Source organism: Microplitis demolitor, chromosome 2 (genome assembly GCF_026212275.2).
Source record: "Microplitis demolitor isolate Queensland-Clemson2020A chromosome 2, iyMicDemo2.1a, whole genome shotgun sequence".
Taxonomy (NCBI): domain Eukaryota; kingdom Metazoa; phylum Arthropoda; class Insecta; order Hymenoptera; family Braconidae; genus Microplitis; species Microplitis demolitor.
The window spans coordinates 11,766,870-11,787,374 of NC_068546.1; the positions used below are offsets into that span (position 1 = coordinate 11,766,870).

Sequence of the window (20,505 nt, forward strand, 5' to 3'; positions counted from 1 at the left end):
AGTTTTTGATTTAATAATATTTAGGAATGTTGTTTTAACATTCATAGATTATCGAACTTATACAGTCATTCATAATTACTTCTTCTGATCCACCTGCTGATGTCAGAATATTTTTTTTTCAGTTAAGGGGTCTGCTCACTATATTTTCTAATAGTAACTTGAGTTATGAATTATTTTACATTGAATAGCTCGAATTTAAGTGCATATTAAGTTCAAATGATTCTAGGAACATCAGTTAGGATTAGTTCAGACCTTTTACTTCTGGACACGGAAACGTGGTTTTCGATATTTTTCGATCAGCATGTGCTTATTGCTTTCGTTTTTATAATAATCAAAACGATCAGTTTATCCTTTATAAATTATTGAAGTGTCAATAATAATTACTACTTCTAATCCATCGGCAGGGGGCAGAATTTTTTTTGTTTTTTCTTACGAAGTTTAATCATTTATTTTTTTAGAGCGAAATTTGTCCATCCGATTATACTTCAAGTATATATATTTGTATATATCGACGCTCTAATTAGAAAATAGTCTACTCCATTTCAGAAAATCCTATATTTATACGAAAAAAAGGAAGTTAAAAATTTTTTTTTTATCTAAAAATCAATTCTTCATTTAGTATAAGTATAGTACTTTTGTCAAGGTTACTTAAATAATTTTTTCTCTGACTATTAGTATCTAAAAATTGCACAAAATCACCTACAAAATATACTCAGTTAGGCACTGTGCTAGTTAGAACGTCAATATAAATATATATATATTTATATATATATATATATATATATATATATATATATATATATATATATATATATATATTGTAACGGGTTTTTCCCCACCAGGGATCTACCGGAGTGAAGTCCGAATACGCGTACTATTTAGCAACCTTGTCCAAAAATTAAAAGTTAAGCGCCAGGTGATTTTATAATCACCAATAAACAATTGTCGAAAAGTCAGCTCAGGGTGGCGGATCGGGGAAAGGTCAGGCACTTATGAATACGACAAATTAATTGACCAGAATTAAACGAAATAATTAGTCGTATATGAGACATACAAATTAAATTGATCGGTATCACAAAAATAATTGGTTACAGCAAAATATAAACTGTGGTCGGCTTGACTCGATATAAGCAATAAATTGTTCGTAAAAGTCTTAGTTGATGGAAACAAAAAATCAGTTCCTACTCAGAGCAAAAAAAAAACTGTCAGTTGATGAAATAAAATAAACGTATTTTATTTTTCACACACACACACACACATACGACGTGCGTATTAACGGAATACTTGACGAGTGACGTCATAATATTGTACACGGCAAGACTTAACTGCCGTTGCGAATGAGACACAGATAATCCGTAATTCTCAGAATTGCTCAATTGAAATAAAATAAAATATAAAATAATATTTTATTTTAGTAACGCGTTATTTGGCACTATCATACAATTATAACGCGTAATTCATCGTATTTACGTAAGCGCGTATCACTTGTTCAATACTTAATTCACTGGTACACTTTGTTCAATTTTGTGCCAATGCTTCGGCTTGTTCACGATAGGTGGTTATGGTCCACTCGAAAATAATTCACTATTAATTAATTGAACTAGTCGTTGATCAAATTTCGGCATTATTCTAGACTGTCGTGAATCAAAATCGTTCAAAAATACCGAAGCGCGGCTTTCAGTTTGGCGTCGCAGCTGGATCACTCGTTTCAATCCATGTGTTGGATCGATTACTCCGTCGAAGTCGGAATAGTGATCATAGATGTCACCAAAGATTGCTCACCAGGTAACATTTCATTATATTCATATAATTCCAAACCACTAGTCGATGTCGAATTCTTCATCATGTTACTATAAATATATATTAGGGTGGTTCGTTTCAGAGCAATATTTTTTTTTCAAGGTGCTGACTCGAAATCTGGTAGAATATGTAGAAAAAAAAAATTAATAAAAATTTGAGCCCTTAACTACTATTTCTAGAGGTCGCCAATTCATTTGCTAGTTTTCCCATTTAAATAACATACAAAAATAATTTTTTTACACTTTTCTTCTCCGTAACCTGTGGAGAAATTTTTTTCCTACTCAGATCATAATTTATTCTTATAGAGCATAAAATTCAATAAAGTATGTCACGAAAGAATTGTCTGAAAAATATTTTTATTACGTAATTAGTCCTGAATGTGCTTTATATGAAAGTTTATCTTTAATTGGATTTAAGGAATAGATTATTGACTCTATGAACAAAAGTCAAATGACAATTTTGTAGGTCTCATTGAACTTTACGAATTTGTTGTATAGGACTCAATTTTGTTATCAATAGCACAACAGTTATGAGCTATTTAATATAAATTTCAAGTATAATATAATAAATATAATATAATTACGTAATAAAAATATTCGCTAGATAAATTTTTCGTGACAGACTTTTTTTTGAGAATTTTATGCTCTATGAGACTAAATTATGATCTATGTAGAAAAGTGTAAAAAAATGATTTTTGTGTATTATTTAAATGGGAAAACTGGAAAATGAATTGGTGACCTCTAAAAATAGTTGCTAAGGGCTCAAATTTTAACCAAATCTTTTTTTTTTATATATTCTACAAGATTTTGAGTCAGCACCTTAAAAAAAAAAATATTGCTCTGAAACAAGCACCCTAATATATATATATATGGGTCATTTTACCAAATAAAGTTATTTTTATGGGGTGACCCTTATCGATTTGATTAAAATTTTGTGGAGTCTTTCCATCTATTGAAAAAAAAATTCTCTGAAAATTTGAGCCTTTAATATGCGGCAGTTTCAAAGTTATGATTTTTTGAATTTTTCAAAAATTTTTGTTTTCAACTTTTTCATTACTTTTTTCGAAGGAAACAATTTAAAAAAAAAAATGAGCACATAATAGTTTTTCGTAGGAAAAATTCTCAGCTTTCCAACGAAAATATCCATTTTTTATAAAAAGTTATAGAACACCCTTTAAAATTCGTTTAAAATAGGTAAAACGATTTTTATGACTGTGTGGCGCTTGATACATCTGATTTGATATTTTTTTCTGAAAGCTGAGACCTTTTCCCACAAAATATGTAATTTTCACGATGTGCATATTTTTTGTTTGAACAAAATTAAATGAAATATAAACTCTCTATGATTAAAAAACTTCAATTCTTAACTTTTTTGAGGATCTTGATACATTTTTAACACAAATATATCCTAGTCTATCAACAACAGGTGAGAAAAGATGTACTGCTTGAATTTCTTTCACCGTATTTGACTCTAGGTATCGTACGTCTAAAACATTTATTTTCTATAAAATGTCTTTATTCCTTGATTAAAAGAAACGATTCGAAACGATTTGTAATGTTAAATGCCCATAAAAAGGGTGATTAAAAAGTATTCAAAGTATTCAAAAGCATTAAAAAGTATTAAAAATTTTTTTTCAAATCGTTTTCAATCGTTTCTTTTAATAAGAGTTGGTTATGAAAGTGAAAACAACGCCGGTAAAATTTTGAATAGCCTGGATGAATAAATCTTGCGGTGTGAGAATATGTTTTCTGATATGTGTCTGCAGTAAAGCTCTGACAAAAAATTATAAAACTATTTTTCATGATATCAGCATTAAAGCTTCAAGTTCTGGAATTAGTAATTTGAACTTTGATTCTTGCGTTTTATTCAAAAATGATTTCAGGCTATTGATGTTATCTGCCTTAATGACAGTTCTAACTTTGTCATCGTTTTATAAAAATTTGTCTAAATAATGAATAGTATTTATGGTTTCTGTTTAATTATAAATTGCAAATCAAAAGGTACGCGTACACTTATGGTTAATCACACCATTGATCTTTAATTAACTTGATTTTAATTGGCTGCTGCCACTGAAACTAATTTTCAATACAGGTAATCATGAAAAAACTTGTGTGCAACACAAGATGAAACACGACTTCAGATTGCAGTTATTGTCAGCTTTTGCCTAAGGCTTGGGCAGTCTACTTCACTCTTGTCTGATATCGTTTTCTTTCATCTCTTGCCACACAATGAACCAGTACAGTTTGATAAAACTATAGAATCAACAACTTGTATTTAAATAATCATTGATTTTGTTCAAACAAAAAATATGTACATCGTGAAAATTACATATTTCGTGGGAAAAGGTCTCAGCTTTCAGAAAAAAATATCAAATTAGATGTATCAAGCGCCGCACAGTCATGAAAATCGTTTTACCTATATTAAACGAATTTTAAAGGGTCTTCTAAAACTTAAAATAAAAAATGGATATTTTCGTTGGAAAGCTGAGAATTTTTTCTACGAAAAACTATTATGTGCTCATTTTCTTTTCTAAATTGTTTCCTTCAAAAAAAGTAATGAAAAAGTTGAAAACAAAAATTGTTAAAAAATTCAAAAAATCATAACTTCGAAACTGCCGCATATTAAAGGCTCAAATTTTCTGAGAATTTTTTTTTCAATAGATGAAAAGACTCCACAAAATTTTAATCAAATCGATAAGGGTCATCCCGTATAAATAACTTTATTTGGTGGAATTTCCCATATAGATATATATATATATATATATATATATATATATATATATATATATATTAGAGTGCTCTGTTTCAAACGAATATTTTGTTTTCTTCACTCCCCATTGAAAATCTTGTTCTATATGTTAAAATCAAAATTTTGTCCAATTTTGAGCTCTTAATATTAATATTAACCACTGGAACAACGGCGTCAACGTTTTTCCATGCTAAAAGCACGTAAATTTAGTTTTTTTCCTTTTTAATGAATAAAACTCAGCCCTACATTTCTGTATCGTATCGGTCCAAAGTTTTTCTTGAAGAGAATTGTATGCTCTGTAAAGAAGCCAGTATCTGCTTAGCTCTGAGTTAAACTCTAGCTTTCCTGTGAGTCTTTAATATTAAATTTTATATCAAATTGATGGCTTTTTGCTGTTAACTCATGAAATGTCGAGCTTAGAGAAAACAGTCCACGACCTTTTTTGTACAGAATTTAGTTTTCTCTAAAAGAGGTTTCATAACTTATATCTCTAAATCGATTAATTTAAAAATACATGATCTTGAAGTTATTTGAATATTAATTTTAGCGAATTTTCGAAATTAATTGTTTTATGATTAAACAATATTTATTTTCTTAGAAGTTTTTCGTCTGATTTTATTTATTACTTAACAAAGAAAAAAAAATTTTTTTTTTAAAATTCGAAATTAAGTATTCATAATTTATTTGTGTAATGAACTTGAAATAAAATGAGTTTTTAAACTCATTTGGATGAATATGCCAGGGTATTTTTTATATTTTATATATTTATGTAGCAATCCTTATCTTTCATAAATTACTGATAGGATATTAATTACTAGATTACCCCAGTAGATAAACAAGAAAGGTTCTGGGCCACCTGTGGCAAGATTGACATGTTCCGTTGTACCGACAGACGGTAAGTTATCGATTTGTAATACCGTGTCGACTGTTGGTGTGGTTATCTGGGGCCTTTTCGACATTATTTTGATGATAATTGACGTTATTTAGCAGTCTTTTCACCGTCTGAGCTCATTTTTGAGCTTATCTGGGATCTTTGTCATCACTTTGATGATAATTGACGTTATTTGGCAGTCTTTTTACCGTCTGAGCTCATTTTGAGCTTACGTAGGACCCTTTTAAGCTCGTGTTATGATAGATGGTGCCTTGTGTATATTTTGAGTGGGAAATTAAAAAAAAAATATATACAATTTGTAATAATGTACAATTTATGTAAAATTATGTACAATTTCATTAATGAATAGAATGAGTTCTCGGAATGCCTATCAGGTTACAGGTTCTGGCATCATGTTTGCGCTTAACCCCAGAGCTAACACTAGTGTTGCCTACTCTGATTAATGCAATATGCACACGTAAATGTATGATTTGAAGTTTAATGTATTAAAATTGGGGTATGTAAGGGTACATGCGAAAAGCATACGAGAGCATGCCATCTAGTGGTATAGTTTCTCTCCCCCTTTTTTTCGCTGATGATGACGTCATCAGGCGAGTCTGAACTGGTTTTTTCTAACTGCATAGTAACATTTTTTAACTGCGCAATAGAATGTTCAAGATGATGACGTCATCTGACAAGTCTAAACTGGTTTTTCCTTTGTTCTATTTCTAACTGTGTAGTAACATTTTTTAACTACGCAATAGAATGTTCAAGATGATGACGTCATCTGACAAGTCTGAACTGGTTTTTCCTTTGTTCTATTTCTAACTGCGTAGTAACATTTCTCAACTGCGCAGTAGAATTTTCTAGATGATGACGTCATCCGACAAGTCTGAACTTGTTTTCGGCCTAGAGTGGGGATACTGAGCTGAGCGCTGAGCTCGAGAGCTCGCAGCAGTCAGTCTACATCGAGAAACATTCTAGTTAACGGCTTGTGCAAATGGATAAAAAATTCAGTGAAAGTGAAAGAATTTTTCTCTTACATAACCGGCCATACACCGATAACCTCGATGATATTATTGAATCGTTATTTGGTGACGTGCCTCCTGAGGATATTGGAAAATTTATCAATGATGTAATTGCGTTTGCTAATAATCTTGAAATCATTTAAAGTGTGCGAGAAGTATCGTGTCCAGACTGTGCCGAAAAAAGAAAGTTGGCAAAGAATCTATTTGAAATTAGTGAAAAGACAGAAAAACTGCAACTACGTATACTTAGGGAATCAAAAAAAATGTCTCGTCAAGGTTCAAGGTATGTAAAGATTTATTATATTTTTCATTAATTTAGCTATGAATATTTATTTAACTATTAACTTTTTTTATAGACTTCATGTATGCACTGATGAGTGTAACCACGATGCCCAAATCAAGTTCGAGGATATAAGCAGTGAAAGTGATATTTTCGAGGACGATGCTATTCCAAATTCCTATTATTATAGAAACGAGAATGAGGAAAAAAACAAAGAATTAGTTATTCGACGGCAAGAAATCGACTTACAACTTTCTCATTGGAAAGAATTATTATTGAACTTTAACGATCGCAGAGATTACGAAGAAGCGTGTCATGAAATAACATTTATATTAACTAAGTCATTGTTCAAAGCTAACAAGCCACAATAATGAATCTAATAATCGATTTTGTGGGTTTCGAGATGCCTGATGGCAGATTTGTGATAAAAGAACTGTGCGCTACTGATATTTGTGATGAAGTGTGTACATATGGACTTGCACGATGTGAGTATTGGTTGTTTGAACCACCTTTGGATCATGTTGATGTTGCTGTAATTTTATTGATTCGTTTTGTTTCGAGCAATCGATAACATACAGTGGTGCTTGTTCCAAAAATTTTTTCTTTGTTAGCAGTGGCTCAGGTTCTTTGTTGTAGTATGAAATTTGAAAATTTATATACATATCATACAACAGAACATATTAATTGTTTGTAATGTTGAAGTTTAAATTCCCATAAGGATAACTCTGAGAGTTTGAAAATAATTTTATGTCTCTGATGTTGCAGTGATCAAATACGCTGGTATTTTTTGTTGCATCATTTTTTCTTGCTGTTTGAAATCCAAGGATTACAAAACGTGGTTTCTCGAGCTGCGTAGATGTTTTGACAGTCCAAATGTGCTTCGAAGTATTAGGTAATAGTGGATACTCATACAGCTCCCAAGCACGAAAACTGATTGAGATAGCAGGATCACTTGATATATAATTCAAAGCTTCAATTTTTTGTTTATCAGCCATAGTCACATATGGTACAATCCACTCGATTTTTTGCGAGGTAATCTTAACAGCTTCAGCACGAGTTCCAGCAGCAGGTGCAGCTACAATGTATGCATTCAAATCGGAATTTGATCTTATCAAAATTAATTTATGTTTTGCATTGATGACGACCTTATGGTAATCTTCAGCAAATCCAAGCAGAAGACTCAGTGGTATAGATATATCAAAGTAACCATTGTCATTGTGCAATTTGTTCGCAGCTTTATCCATAATCCAGCCTGAATTTTGAAGTATATTTTCTTGAGCAGGACTCAGTGATGTGTATCCTTTCATAAGACTTGTGATGCCGACATTTTTGTTACGATCAATCTCAACACCTTTGAGCTCGTAGCGTATTTCTTCAAACATATGACATACTGTCATGTTGGCCATGTGAGTAGTTACACTCACAGCTGTACCATCGGACTTTGTGAATTTTCCGTACACATGTAATGTACTTTTTCTTGGGAGTAGACACAAATCTTGATGTTGAATGGCAATTCTCATTTCATCGCTGTTGTTAAATGTTGATGAATCATAGGGAAGATGAGCATGCGCTTGATAGTGCGCAATCGACTCATCAAAAATGATTTGACGTTGAATATTTAAGATTTCCGCTGCCATGGTCGTGTACACGTCAAACAACAAGAATAAATTTGTATTTTTTTAATTTTCCACGTAATTTTAGTCCTAAGCTCTGCAGGAACTGAGCGTTCTGATGTGTTAACACCTTGTGAGGTATTATACTCGGTGACTGATGTTGCTTGACCATGTTGCTGTCATTTTATACCCAGCACCACTTTTTGTCTCATACACGATACCCATTATTTTATAGACTTTATGTGCAGTCTTATGGTTATCGCCTCACCTCTAAAATTAGCCAGTTTTCCGTCTTGATCGACAATTTTCAGTCTGAGATTTTGTATTACTTGTACGGTGATCGGTAGATAAATGACGTGAGATGGCAATTCAACAATCTTATATCCTGGTGGCATAGTTGGAAAAAATTCATGAATAGTGTGAACTTTGTGCTCATTCATGTAAGCGCCTGATGTGATGTTGCACTCAACTCTCAGAGCATTCAGTTTTAATATCTTCACTGGTAAATCTGATGAGTGAGTTTTATTCGGTGTCAGCTTTCGGTTTATAAATTTCAGTCTACCAATAGAATCTTGAGGTGTAAAATTTACAAATTTATTGAACTTAACTTTACCTCTCAATTCATTATTATGGGCTCTTATGCTGATGCTGAGGTTTGTAATTTTTTTTGAATGTATTTTTCAATGTGAGTGATTTCGTAACTTCCTGTTGGTATTGTCAAGACTCTCTCTTCAATAGTTTTATGTTTTCTAGCTTTTATATTTTCACTTACTGAATCATTTTTTGTTACTGAGACTTTGTCATCAAACTTTGTAATTATTGTGGAATTTCTTTTTACTCTTTTTTTCTTGACTACTTTTTTCTCATCAATATTATTTGTCTCAATTTTTTCGATATAATTATCATCCACAGGATAAGAGACATAGAATTTATTAGCACCACCATCAATATTTGGTATTGAGTCAAATGTTAATAACTCTATAAGTCCCAGAACATAATTTGTAGTTCGTGATAATTCAATTGGAGGGGAGTAGTTGGCCTCTAACACGGATGTGGATCCCGTCAGCGTTAATGTAAATGACTCAGCCATGACTGATGTGTTGTACACAGAGTCACATAAATTTATAGTTTTCCAGTGAGAAATTTGAGACACAAATGTCCACATATAATTGTATCAAAATCCTAATATCTTTTGTGATTAGATTTTACGCTACCAACATCGAGATATTCTATATGATCTTGTGGTGGTTGTAAATTACCGAAACTGTCAAAATAAATAACTTTATTATTATTTTTCTTGTATGCAACTTAATGAGTACCAGGTCCGAGTTTATCATCAAGATTAATAATAGCTGATTCATTTTTTCTTGGTCCAGTTTCAGGTAAATCTTTTTTCATAAAAACACCACGAAAGTTTGGAATTTTGAGAGCTTTAGCGTACTTCAGTAAGTCGATGTTTGTGAGTGCTCGATGTTTTAGCTCTACTTGTTTTTTGACTTGCATCCTCTACCTGCTGGATATGGTCTCAAATATAAACCGATACCACGTCTGTAAGGCTTTAAGTATAAACCTTTACCCATGAATATTTGTTCCATTTTCAAATTATGACGTTTGATGATTTTATAGACATCCGGTACGGTGAAATGATAGATGAGACTGTCTGTGTATGTGTACATTAATTGAGACTCATCATTTTTAAAGTTCTTTTTTATATAATTGTAGTGAAAATCGTAAATTAATGTTTTTGACAAATCTAAAATACAAAAGCCCACATAGATAGGTTTATCGAAACAGACTTTAACTTTTTTCATCTCAACAATTACCATATCTTTATCAAACATGGTAAGACTATGGAAATTTGGCTTACATATCAATTCTTTGACACCATATTTACCCTCCCATTCGGATTTAATTGCACATCTTTATGCTTTCTTACATTTTCCATAGTCTTACCAAATACAGCTTTGTTCATGAGTTTATAAAAATTTTTTTTAAATTCGTTTTTTGCTAATTTTCTAGCGTCGGTTTTTTTATCAATATAAGTTTTGAGCCAAGGCGATTGTTTGAACTGTAGTACTCTGCGGACTTTTGTTAATTTTAATCCTAAATCTAGACATTGTTGTAAATTTTTATAATGTATTATATAATTTTTTTTATCATACAAAGTTGTTGATAATTTTGAGTGTTTGGATCCTGGCGGTACAAAGTGCTCAGGGCACAAGGGCAAGTCCTTGTGAAGTTCATGTAACTCCTCAGGATAACTTAAGTCTACTTCTAATATATATCCTGTATCATCATCATTGTCATTTAAAAATTTATTCACATCATCATCATCAATATTTTCCACCCACTTAAATAAACCAGTCGGCAGTGGCATGCTCATAGCTGCACCATACAAGTTATTTGCATCATAGTACATTAAATATGATTCAGCTTTGCTTGGATCAAAGTCTTTACCCATGTACCGATCATTAGCAGCAGCATATCGGTTTGTACACTGAGATACCCCACCTCTGATTCCTTACTCAATAAAAAGTACCATTTCAGGATCAGTTAAAAGCTGAAGTTCCACACCAGTGTATTTTAACATTGCATCATTGGACAGACCGGGGGCAGTATAGTAATGTAATGGATCAAGATTATAAGTTTCAAAGCAGCTACGTCTAAAATTTTCAAACACATCTGCTAGAAGAAGTACATCAGTTTTAAGATATAAATCTGAGTACTCTCCTAGTGTTTTGATGTTAAATTTCTTCCAGACTAGCTGAGCAAAAAAATAATCCTCATCAGAGACACTTTCATTTGTTAATTTTGAGAAGAATGATACTTGATCAGGCAAATGTTCGTCATTAAGTTTATCAATACTTGAAATATATTCATATGGAAATATGCCTTTGCGCGTAACTAATTTTAATTGATCAGGATCAGGATAGTAAAGTTTTGTTATAAGCTTTTCATCATCACCAAGATATGAAGCTAATTTTTCAAGGCTGGATGCCATAAATCTGAATGAGTCGATAGATCGTAATGTCACTGAAGTATTTTCAATCGATTTTTTTTTTTTTTTTATTAATTGGTAGTAAAGTTACATCCCCTTTAATTAGTATAGCTAGACTTTTAATTAGAAAATGTGAATCATAGCCGGATAAATTGTGAAAAACTATGGGTATATGAGCTGGACCGCGATAATGACCAGTGAAATGACAGTAATCATAACACTTATCTCTTTTTGTTGTAATTATTTTTCACAAATATGACAAACAGTTGCCGTTTATGAGTCTCTTGCTGCTGTTTGGTGAGTGGTTTCATTGGTATAGGATTTTTTTAATATTCTTCATACTCGATAGCTAATTTTTCTAATTTTAAAATAAACCAATTAATACAAAATTTTGAACGATTTAATTCAAGTTTAAATAATTTATTGTCATAACTGCAATGTTGATAGAATGCTACACTGTGTGAAACATGCTTCTGAGTTTCATCATCTCCTTGGGTTTTTTCTAGTGTACATTCCAAGTCTGCATATACAACAAACGGTACCGTGTCTTTATATCAGTAGTTTTTGAATTTTAAAATTTGATTTTTTGGAAATGTCATATGGACTTTATTCATCTTAAAACAATCAGCTTTGTGATTTTCTTACGAATAATCATATCTAAAATAATTCAAGCATCTATCACAAAAAAATAATTTGCAGGTAGACTTGGAAATTTGAGATCGAACTAGTTGTGAAAGATCTTTGATCAAAGCAAAGTAAAAGGGTTTAGCAGGATAAGTATGACGAGTCGGCCCCCAAATGGGAATCGATATCGAAACCTATGTTTTAATATTGACTTGATGTTCTAACACGATTTATGTACTTTTCGCGACCGACTTCTGCTTTGACCTTGAGATAGAGAGCAAAATATCTGTATGCTTGACTATTACTGAATGTGGTATATCTCTGATGCTAATTAAGATAAAGAAATGAAACCAACGCGAGGTATTAGGTTACATTACAGAGTACATCACATATATTTTTTTATAATTTTTAGAATAAAAAATTACATTAAAAAAATAAAAAAATCAAATTTTTTTTTCTGAGTCCTCTGTGACTTACAACCACGAAATTAATATATGTGATGCTCCTTTGTGTGCTCTATTACCCATAAAAATTGCATGAAAAAAAAGTTGGTGCAACACAACGAAAAAAAATTATATGTGATTCACGCCTTGCAGTGTGAGTGTATAAACATGACTCTATTTAACACGCGCGGACAAACAAACAAGTTCGAACTTGTTACATATCGCGCTGTTTATTGCATCGTTTGTTTAGCTACAATCGCAGTCATTTGTCTTACACAAGGAGGCAGTTTGTAACTTAAATTCTGTCATTGGTATTTTGTATCAGCATTTCGAAATTATTAACTATCGAACCAAGTTATTATTAAGTCATAATGTCGAAAAAGTGTAAAAATTGTAACAAGTACCTGAGTAGGATTCCTGGTTATAAAAAAATTATAAAGAATGAAGAAGAAGCTAAAGTGTTCAGTGACTGTTTGAATAAAACCGTAATAGTTAATGATATTTTTTGTAAGAAGTGTCGACTTATCCCATATGTTAACAAAAAAGCTTCTACTTCTAAATGTGCAGCATTTAACGAGGTATCTTTAAGCATAAAAGAATCTGTTGAAGAATTAGCGACTAGAGAAGTGCCGGAAGAAACTTACGTTTACTCTGAAGATTCTGATAACAGTAGTGACAGTGATTTTACATATAAATACCATCTGAGTGATGATTTTATTGAAGTTCCACTTCAACGTGTTGCATCTACTCACAAGTATTGCATTATATGTCAAAAAACAACTGATCTTATGACAATATGTTTGGAGACACGAATACAATTGTTTATTAAAAAACTGATTTCTATACCAACAGGTAATCGTTGCTGTTCGATGCACTTAATTGGAAATTATTTTTATAAAGATGATTTATTACGTCTCCGCATAGTCTCTAATACTAGTAACGTAGAAAAAACTGAATTGACACTATTTTTCAATACGCTGTCAAATAAATCACAGTCATCAATATTCGATAGAATGAACGAATTAGATATGTCTGAAGATCAAGTAAAGACTTTAACCGGAATATCTTGGGAAAATATATTAAATCTTAGATCATTACTTACATCTATGCGAGATACAAGGACACGGTCTGTTACTCAAGCTTTAATTATATTTCTGTTTAAACTAAAGACTGGCAATTCAAATGAAACAATCGCAAGTATTTTTGGTTTACCTTACGCCCAACAAGTTTCAGAATATTTCACGCAAATACTGACAAGTTTTGAAAAAGAAATTTTACCGTACTCCTTTAGATATAACGCTGTTTCTCGACAACAACTTATAGCGAACACCAGTGATAATGCAAAAAAATTATTAAATGTCAATGAAAATCAGCTTATACTAATTGTAGATGATACATATGTACGACACCAGAAAAGTAAAAATAATTATTTTCAAAGGAGATCGTACTCAGGACAAAAGAAAACACACTTATGTAAGCCATTTGCAATATGTACGACAAATGGTTTTGTCCTTGATTTTGCTGGACCTTTTTCTGGAACTCTAAATGATGCTACAATTATGAAAGTTGTTTTAGAGAATCCTTCAGGCTTAAAAAAACTTCTGTTACCCAATGATATATTTATTGTAGATCGCGGATTTAGAGATGTCGTAGAGTTTTTGAATGACAAGGGTTTCAACGTTCTTATGCCGGCTTTTAAAGGTAATAAACTTCAACTCAGTACAGAAGAAGCTAATATATCGAGAAATATAACGAAAATCAGGTGGGTAGTAGAAGCTGTTCACGGTAATATTGCCCAAAAGTATAAACTTTTACATTATTCTTTTGATAATAAGATGTTGCCAAAGCTGGAACTGCTATGTAAAACTATTGGTTTTCTGCACAACACTTATGAGAAAAGACTTCATTCGGATAGTAGTTTAAGTAACATTATAGTACAATATATGAAAAGTAGAATGGACATAGAAAATACTTTGAGTCAAGAAGTACAAAGTCAACATTGGAACCGAAAAAAAAATACACTGAAATGTTTAACGGCATCTGAACTACTTGACTTTCCACGTTTAACTGAAGATCAGCTCAAGATTTTATTCACAGGCTCATATCAGTTTTCACAAGCTATATCTTACTTGGCCGAAATAATGGACGATCAAAATAATCTCTCAGTACAATATGTGAAATCAGCACCTAATTTCATCAAAGCAGAAGTAAAATCAAGACATATAAATAGAAAAGTCTATCGAATTTACATCCACTATATTCCGAAAGGTAATGACTACAATAGTATTCTTCGTTATTGCTGTGATTGCCCTAATTGCAAACGTACAGTGGGATGCTGTTCTCATGTAGCAGCGATTATTTATTATCTATCATATGGACGATATTTGTCCAGAATCGTACGTCCTGCTGAGGTCCTAACTAAGTTATTTGCAACTCAAAGTGTTCCGATTGTAATTAATTACAACAGTGATGATAATTAATATTCTGTCTCTTGTATTTTGATTGACACGAAAAAGTAATAATAATAAATATTGAACATTGGTAGTTTTTTTCTCATTTTTTTTTAAACTATTATCCCACCTCTTAAGACGATTTACTTATGTTTTAAAACAAGCTGATGTGCAATAAAAGGAAAAACAATAATGTAATGTGTACCTTATAATACAGGGGTATACCATAAGGCAGAAATCACATATAATTTTTTTTCGTTGTGTTGCACCAACTTTTTTTTCACGCAATTTTTATGGGTAATAGAGCACACAAAGGAGCATCACATGTATTAATTTCGTGGTTGTAAGTCACAGAGGACTCAGAAAAAAAAATTTGATTTTTTTATTTCTTTAATGTAATTTTTTATTCTAAAAATTATAAAAAAATATATGTGATGTACTATGTAATGTAACCTAATACCTCGCGTTGGTTTCATTTCTTTATCTTAATTAGCTTCAGAGATATATCACATTCAGTAATAGTCAAGCATACAGATATTTTGCTCTCTATCTCAAGGTCAAAGCAGAAGTCGGTCGCGAAAAGTACATAAATCGTGTTAGAACATCAAGTCAATATTAAAACATAGGTTTCGATATCGATTCCCATTTGGGGGCCGACTCGTCATACTTATCCTGCTAAACCCTTTAGGTTGAAAATTTCTAATATCAAAATCTGATTCATTTAATTTAATATTTTGCTGTACCATTAAGAGATGAATAACTTTTTTATCACACTTTTTGAGTTTACTTAGATATAAAGGAATTATTGTACTTTTATTGGTTTTTTTATTACAAAATTCTGACTCTATACCGTAGACATTGATTAGTAAATTATTTAATTTTTCAAATTTTGGGATATCATTTAAAGTGATTGGAAATTTTATACCTTCATATTTTAATATAAAGCTGAAGTGAGGATATGATGTTTTTCTCTCAGGATGACCATTAGTAGCAGGATATAATGCTGCAACAACGCTCTATAAAAAACAGTGTTCATCAATATTTTGAATATTTAAAACTGCTTTTTTCGTTTGGATGTCCTTGGGTAGCTCCACAAACGTTGAATCTCCAGCTTAAAGAGGCGCATATTTTGACATTGTAATTATCCAATTGTGGATTTCAGTTAAACTCCACCCAGAATCCTTTTGATTGAATTCCTCGACTTTCTTCAGCAATAGATCGTTGACTTGATCTTTATACCAAATAGCAAGAGATGTTGCGGGTAAAATGTCTCGGCTCTTTGTGTTGAATGACTTTGTTTCTTCAATCACATTTTCAGCTTTTACATTTCTGAATTTACAAATTAATTCAACATTTACTTTAATCCCAGCAACATCTCTGAGCATATTCTCAACTTTTTCAATGGCAACGTCTTGAGCATCATCAAGAAAAGCACAAAGATCAGTATGAGCTTGATTCACCACGCATCGTGATCTAATACTATTTGAGAATGCGATTTCAAGTTCTTGCCACTTAGTGAGACGTCGGTTTGCACGCAAATCACCACCAGTTACTTCTCCACTCAATTGTGCAAATCGATCTGCATACCAGTATAAAAGAACAATATTTGAACGTACACTTCTTCTGACTTGAATATTTATTTGAGGATCCAGCAAGATTTCATTGAAGTAATTAATTGTATCAGCGCACACTTGATAACACTTCTGACAATGTTCTTCAACTAAAAACTCACTCATCAGATTTACCAGTGAAGATATTAAAACTGAATGCTCTGAGAGTTGAGTGCAACATCACATCAGGCGCTTACATGAATGAGCACAAAGTTCACACTATTCATGAATTTTTTCCAACTATGCCACCAGGATATAAGATTGTTGAATTGCCATCTCACGTCATTTATCTACCGATCACCGTACAAGTAATACAAAATCTCAGACTGAAAATTGTCGATCAAGACGGAAAACTGGCTAATTTTAGAGGTGAGGCGATAACCATAAGACTGCACATAAAGTCTATAAAATAATGGGTATCGTGTATGAGACAAAAAGTGGTGCTGGGTATAAAATGACAGCAACATGGTCAAGCAACATCAGTCACCGAGTATAATACCTCACAAGGTGTTAACACATCAGAACGCTCAGTTCCTGCAGAGCTTAGGACTAAAATTACGTGGAAAATTAAAAAAATACAAATTTATTCTTGTTGTTTGACGTGTACACGACCATGGCAGCGGAAATCTTAAATATTCAACGTCAAATCATTTTTGATGAGTCGATTGCGCACTATCAAGCGCATGCTCATCTTCCCTATGATTCATCAACATTTAACAACAGCGATGAAATGAGAATTGCCATTCAACATCAAGATTTGTGTCTACTCCCAAGAAAAAGTACATTACATGTGTACGGAAAATTCACAAAGTCCGATGGTACAGCTGTGAGTGTAACTACTCACATGGCCAACATGACAGTATGTCATATGTTTGAAGAAATACGCTACGAGCTCAAAGGTGTTGAGATTGATCGTAACAAAAATGTCGGCATCACAAGTCTTATGAAAGGATACACATCACTGAGTCCTGCTCAAGAAAATATACTTCAAAATTCAGGCTGGATTATGGATAAAGCTGCGAACAAATTGCACAATGACAATGGTTACTTTGATATATCTATACCACTGAGTCTTCTGCTTGGATTTGCTGAAGATTACCATAAGGTCGTCATCAATGCAAAACATAAATTAATTTTGATAAGATCAAATTCCGATTTGAATGCATACATTGTAGCTGCACCTGCTGCTGGAACTCGTGCTGAAGCTGTTAAGATTACCTCGCAAAAAATCGAGTGGATTGTACCATATGTGACTATGGCTGATAAACAAAAAATTGAAGCTTTGAATTATATATCAAGTGATCCTGCTATCTCAATCAGTTTTCGTGCTTGGGAGCTGTATGAGTATCCACTATTACCTAATACTTCGAAGCACATTTGGACTGTCAAAACATCTACGCAGCTCGAGAAACCACGTTTTGTAATCCTTGGATTTCAAACAGCAAGAAAAAATGATGCAACAAAAAATACCAGCGTATTTGATCACTGCAACATCAGAGACATAAAATTATTTTCAAACTCTCAGAGTTATCCTTATGGGAATTTAAACTTCAACATTACAAACAATTAATATGTTCTGTTGTATGATATGTATATAAATTTTCAAATTTCATACTACAACAAAGAACCTGAGCCACTGCTAACAAAGAAAAAATTTTTGGAACAAGCACCACTGTATGTTATCGATTGCTCGAAACAAAACGAATCAATAAAATTACAGCAACATCAACATGATCCAAAGGTGGTTCAAACAACCAATACTCACATCGTGCAAGTCCATATGTACACACTTCATCACAAATATCAGTAGCGCACAGTTCTTTTATCACAAATCTGCCATCAGGCATCTCGAAACCCACAAAATCGATTATTAGATTCATTATTGTGGCTTGTTAGCTTTGAACAATGACTTAGTTAATATAAATGTTATTTCATGACACGCTTCTTCGTAATCTCTGCGATCGTTAAAGTTCAATAATAATTCTTTCCAATGAGAAAGTTGTAAGTCGATTTCTTGCCGTCGAATAACTAATTCTTTGTTTTTTTCCTCATTCTCGTTTCTATAATAATAGGAATTTGGAATAGCATCGTCCTCGAAAATATCACTTTCACTGCTTATATCCTCGAACTTGATTTGGGCATCGTGGTTACACTCATCAGTGCATACATGAAGTCTATAAAAAAAGTTAATAGTTAAATAAATATTCATAGCTAAATTAATGAAAAATATAATAAATCTTTACATACCTTGAACCTTGACGAGACATTTTTTTTGATTCCCTAAGTATACGTAGTTGCAGTTTTTCTGTCTTTTCACTAATTTCAAATAGATTCTTTGCCAACTTTCTTTTTTCGGCACAGTCTGGACACGATACTTCTCGCACACTTTAAATGATTTCAAGATTATTAGCAAACGCAATTACATCATTGATAAATTTTCCAATATCCTCAGGAGGCACGTCACCAAATAACGATTCAATAATATCATCGAGGTTATCGGTGTATGGCCGGTTATGTAAGAGAAAAATTCTTTCACTTTCACTGAATTTTTTATCCATTTGCACAAGCCGTTAACTAGAATGTTTCTCGATGTAGACTGACTGCTGCGAGCTCTCGAGCTCAGCGCTCAGCTCAGTATCCCCACTCTAGGCCGAAAACAAGTTCAGACTTGTCGGATGACGTCATCATCTAGAAAATTCTACTGCGCAGTTGAGAAATGTTACTACGCAGTTAGAAATAGAACAAAGGAAAAACCAGTTCAGACTTGTCAGATGACGTCATCATTTTGAACATTCTATTGCGCAGTTAAAAAATGTTACTACGCAGTTAGAAAAAACCAGTTCAGACTCGCCTGATGTCATCATCAGCGAAAAAAAGGGGGAGAGAAACCATACCACTAGATGGCATGCTCTCGTATGCTTTTCGCATGTACCCTTACATACCCCAGTTTTAATACATTAAACTTCAAATCATACATTTACGTGTGCATATTGCATTAATCAGAGTAGGCAACGCTAGTGTTAGCTCTGGGGTTAAGCGCAAACATGATGCCAAAACCTGTAACCTGATAGGCATTCCGAGAACTCATTCTAGTCATTAATGAAATTGTACATAATTTTACATAAATTGTACATTATTACAAATTGTATATATTTTTTTTTAATTTCCTACTCAAAATATACACAAGGCACCATCTATCATAACACGAGCTCAAAAGGGTCCTAGATAAGCTCGAAATGATCTCAGACGATAAGAAGACTGCCAAAGAACGTCAATCATCATCAAAATGATGTCAAAAAGGCCCCAGATAACCACATCAACAGTCAACACGTTATCACAAATCGATAACTTACCGTCCGTCGGTACAACAGAACATGCTTATCGTGCCCCAGATGGCCCAGAACCTTCCTTGGATATCTACTTATACCAACTTATTTTTAAAATCAACAAAAATTACATACTCACATAACTGATTAGCCCTGATGTACCAATAACGAATAGTAATGATATCTCGCAAATGCATTATTATAAATAATTCTTAACAGTTCTCGATTCACCAAATGTCAAATCAATAAATGAACAGGACCAATAGAGTTAAAAAATTTATTTCAAACAAATGATAAGCGAATAGAATAAATTTAGTTACAATAAAAATTATTCATTTCCAAGTCAAAAAAATATGTTCCGGATAAGTAATCACCAACATATGATATACTAAAACCTTTTCCAAAACACGCTGCATCTTGTGGTATAAGTATTATTCCGAACGATTCAGTAGTTTTCTCGATATAACAGAACGAAAAAACCGGCTCCCCTATTATTAGTATAGGTTTAATAATATAATCAATTGAAACGAAAATGATAGCTTACTTACATACATTTTTGGCAGTCTAATGAATTTACATAATAAAATATGATTTTTATATCAGTCTTTCAATGGTTGAGCAGCGCTTATTATATAGCTGTAGCGATAGTTCAAAAACTAATAAGCGCTGATTGATCATTAAAAAACTGACATAAAAATCATATTTTATTATGTT

The 20,505-nt window shown here is 32.3% G+C and overlaps 3 protein-coding genes across 3 annotated transcripts; 2 read left to right on the forward strand and 1 right to left on the reverse strand.

Moving 5' to 3' along the window:
- Window positions 1-7,407: 7,407 nt before the first annotated feature.
- On the reverse strand, window positions 7,408-8,364 carry LOC128667341 (uncharacterized). The gene has a single exon (XM_053737001.1). It carries the CDS (start codon window positions 8,362-8,364, stop codon window positions 7,408-7,410), a length of 957 nt encoding a protein of 318 aa, XP_053592976.1.
- Window positions 8,365-12,776: 4,412 nt separating this feature from the next.
- LOC103575255 (uncharacterized) lies at window positions 12,777-14,885 on the forward strand. The gene has a single exon (XM_008555006.3). It carries the CDS (start codon window positions 12,777-12,779, stop codon window positions 14,883-14,885), a length of 2,109 nt encoding a protein of 702 aa, XP_008553228.3.
- Window positions 14,886-17,078: 2,193 nt separating this feature from the next.
- LOC106693667 (uncharacterized) lies at window positions 17,079-18,035 on the forward strand. Its single transcript, XM_014442350.2, has one exon. It carries the CDS (start codon window positions 17,079-17,081, stop codon window positions 18,033-18,035), a length of 957 nt encoding a protein of 318 aa, XP_014297836.2.
- The last annotated feature ends 2,470 nt before the right edge of the window (window positions 18,036-20,505 follow it).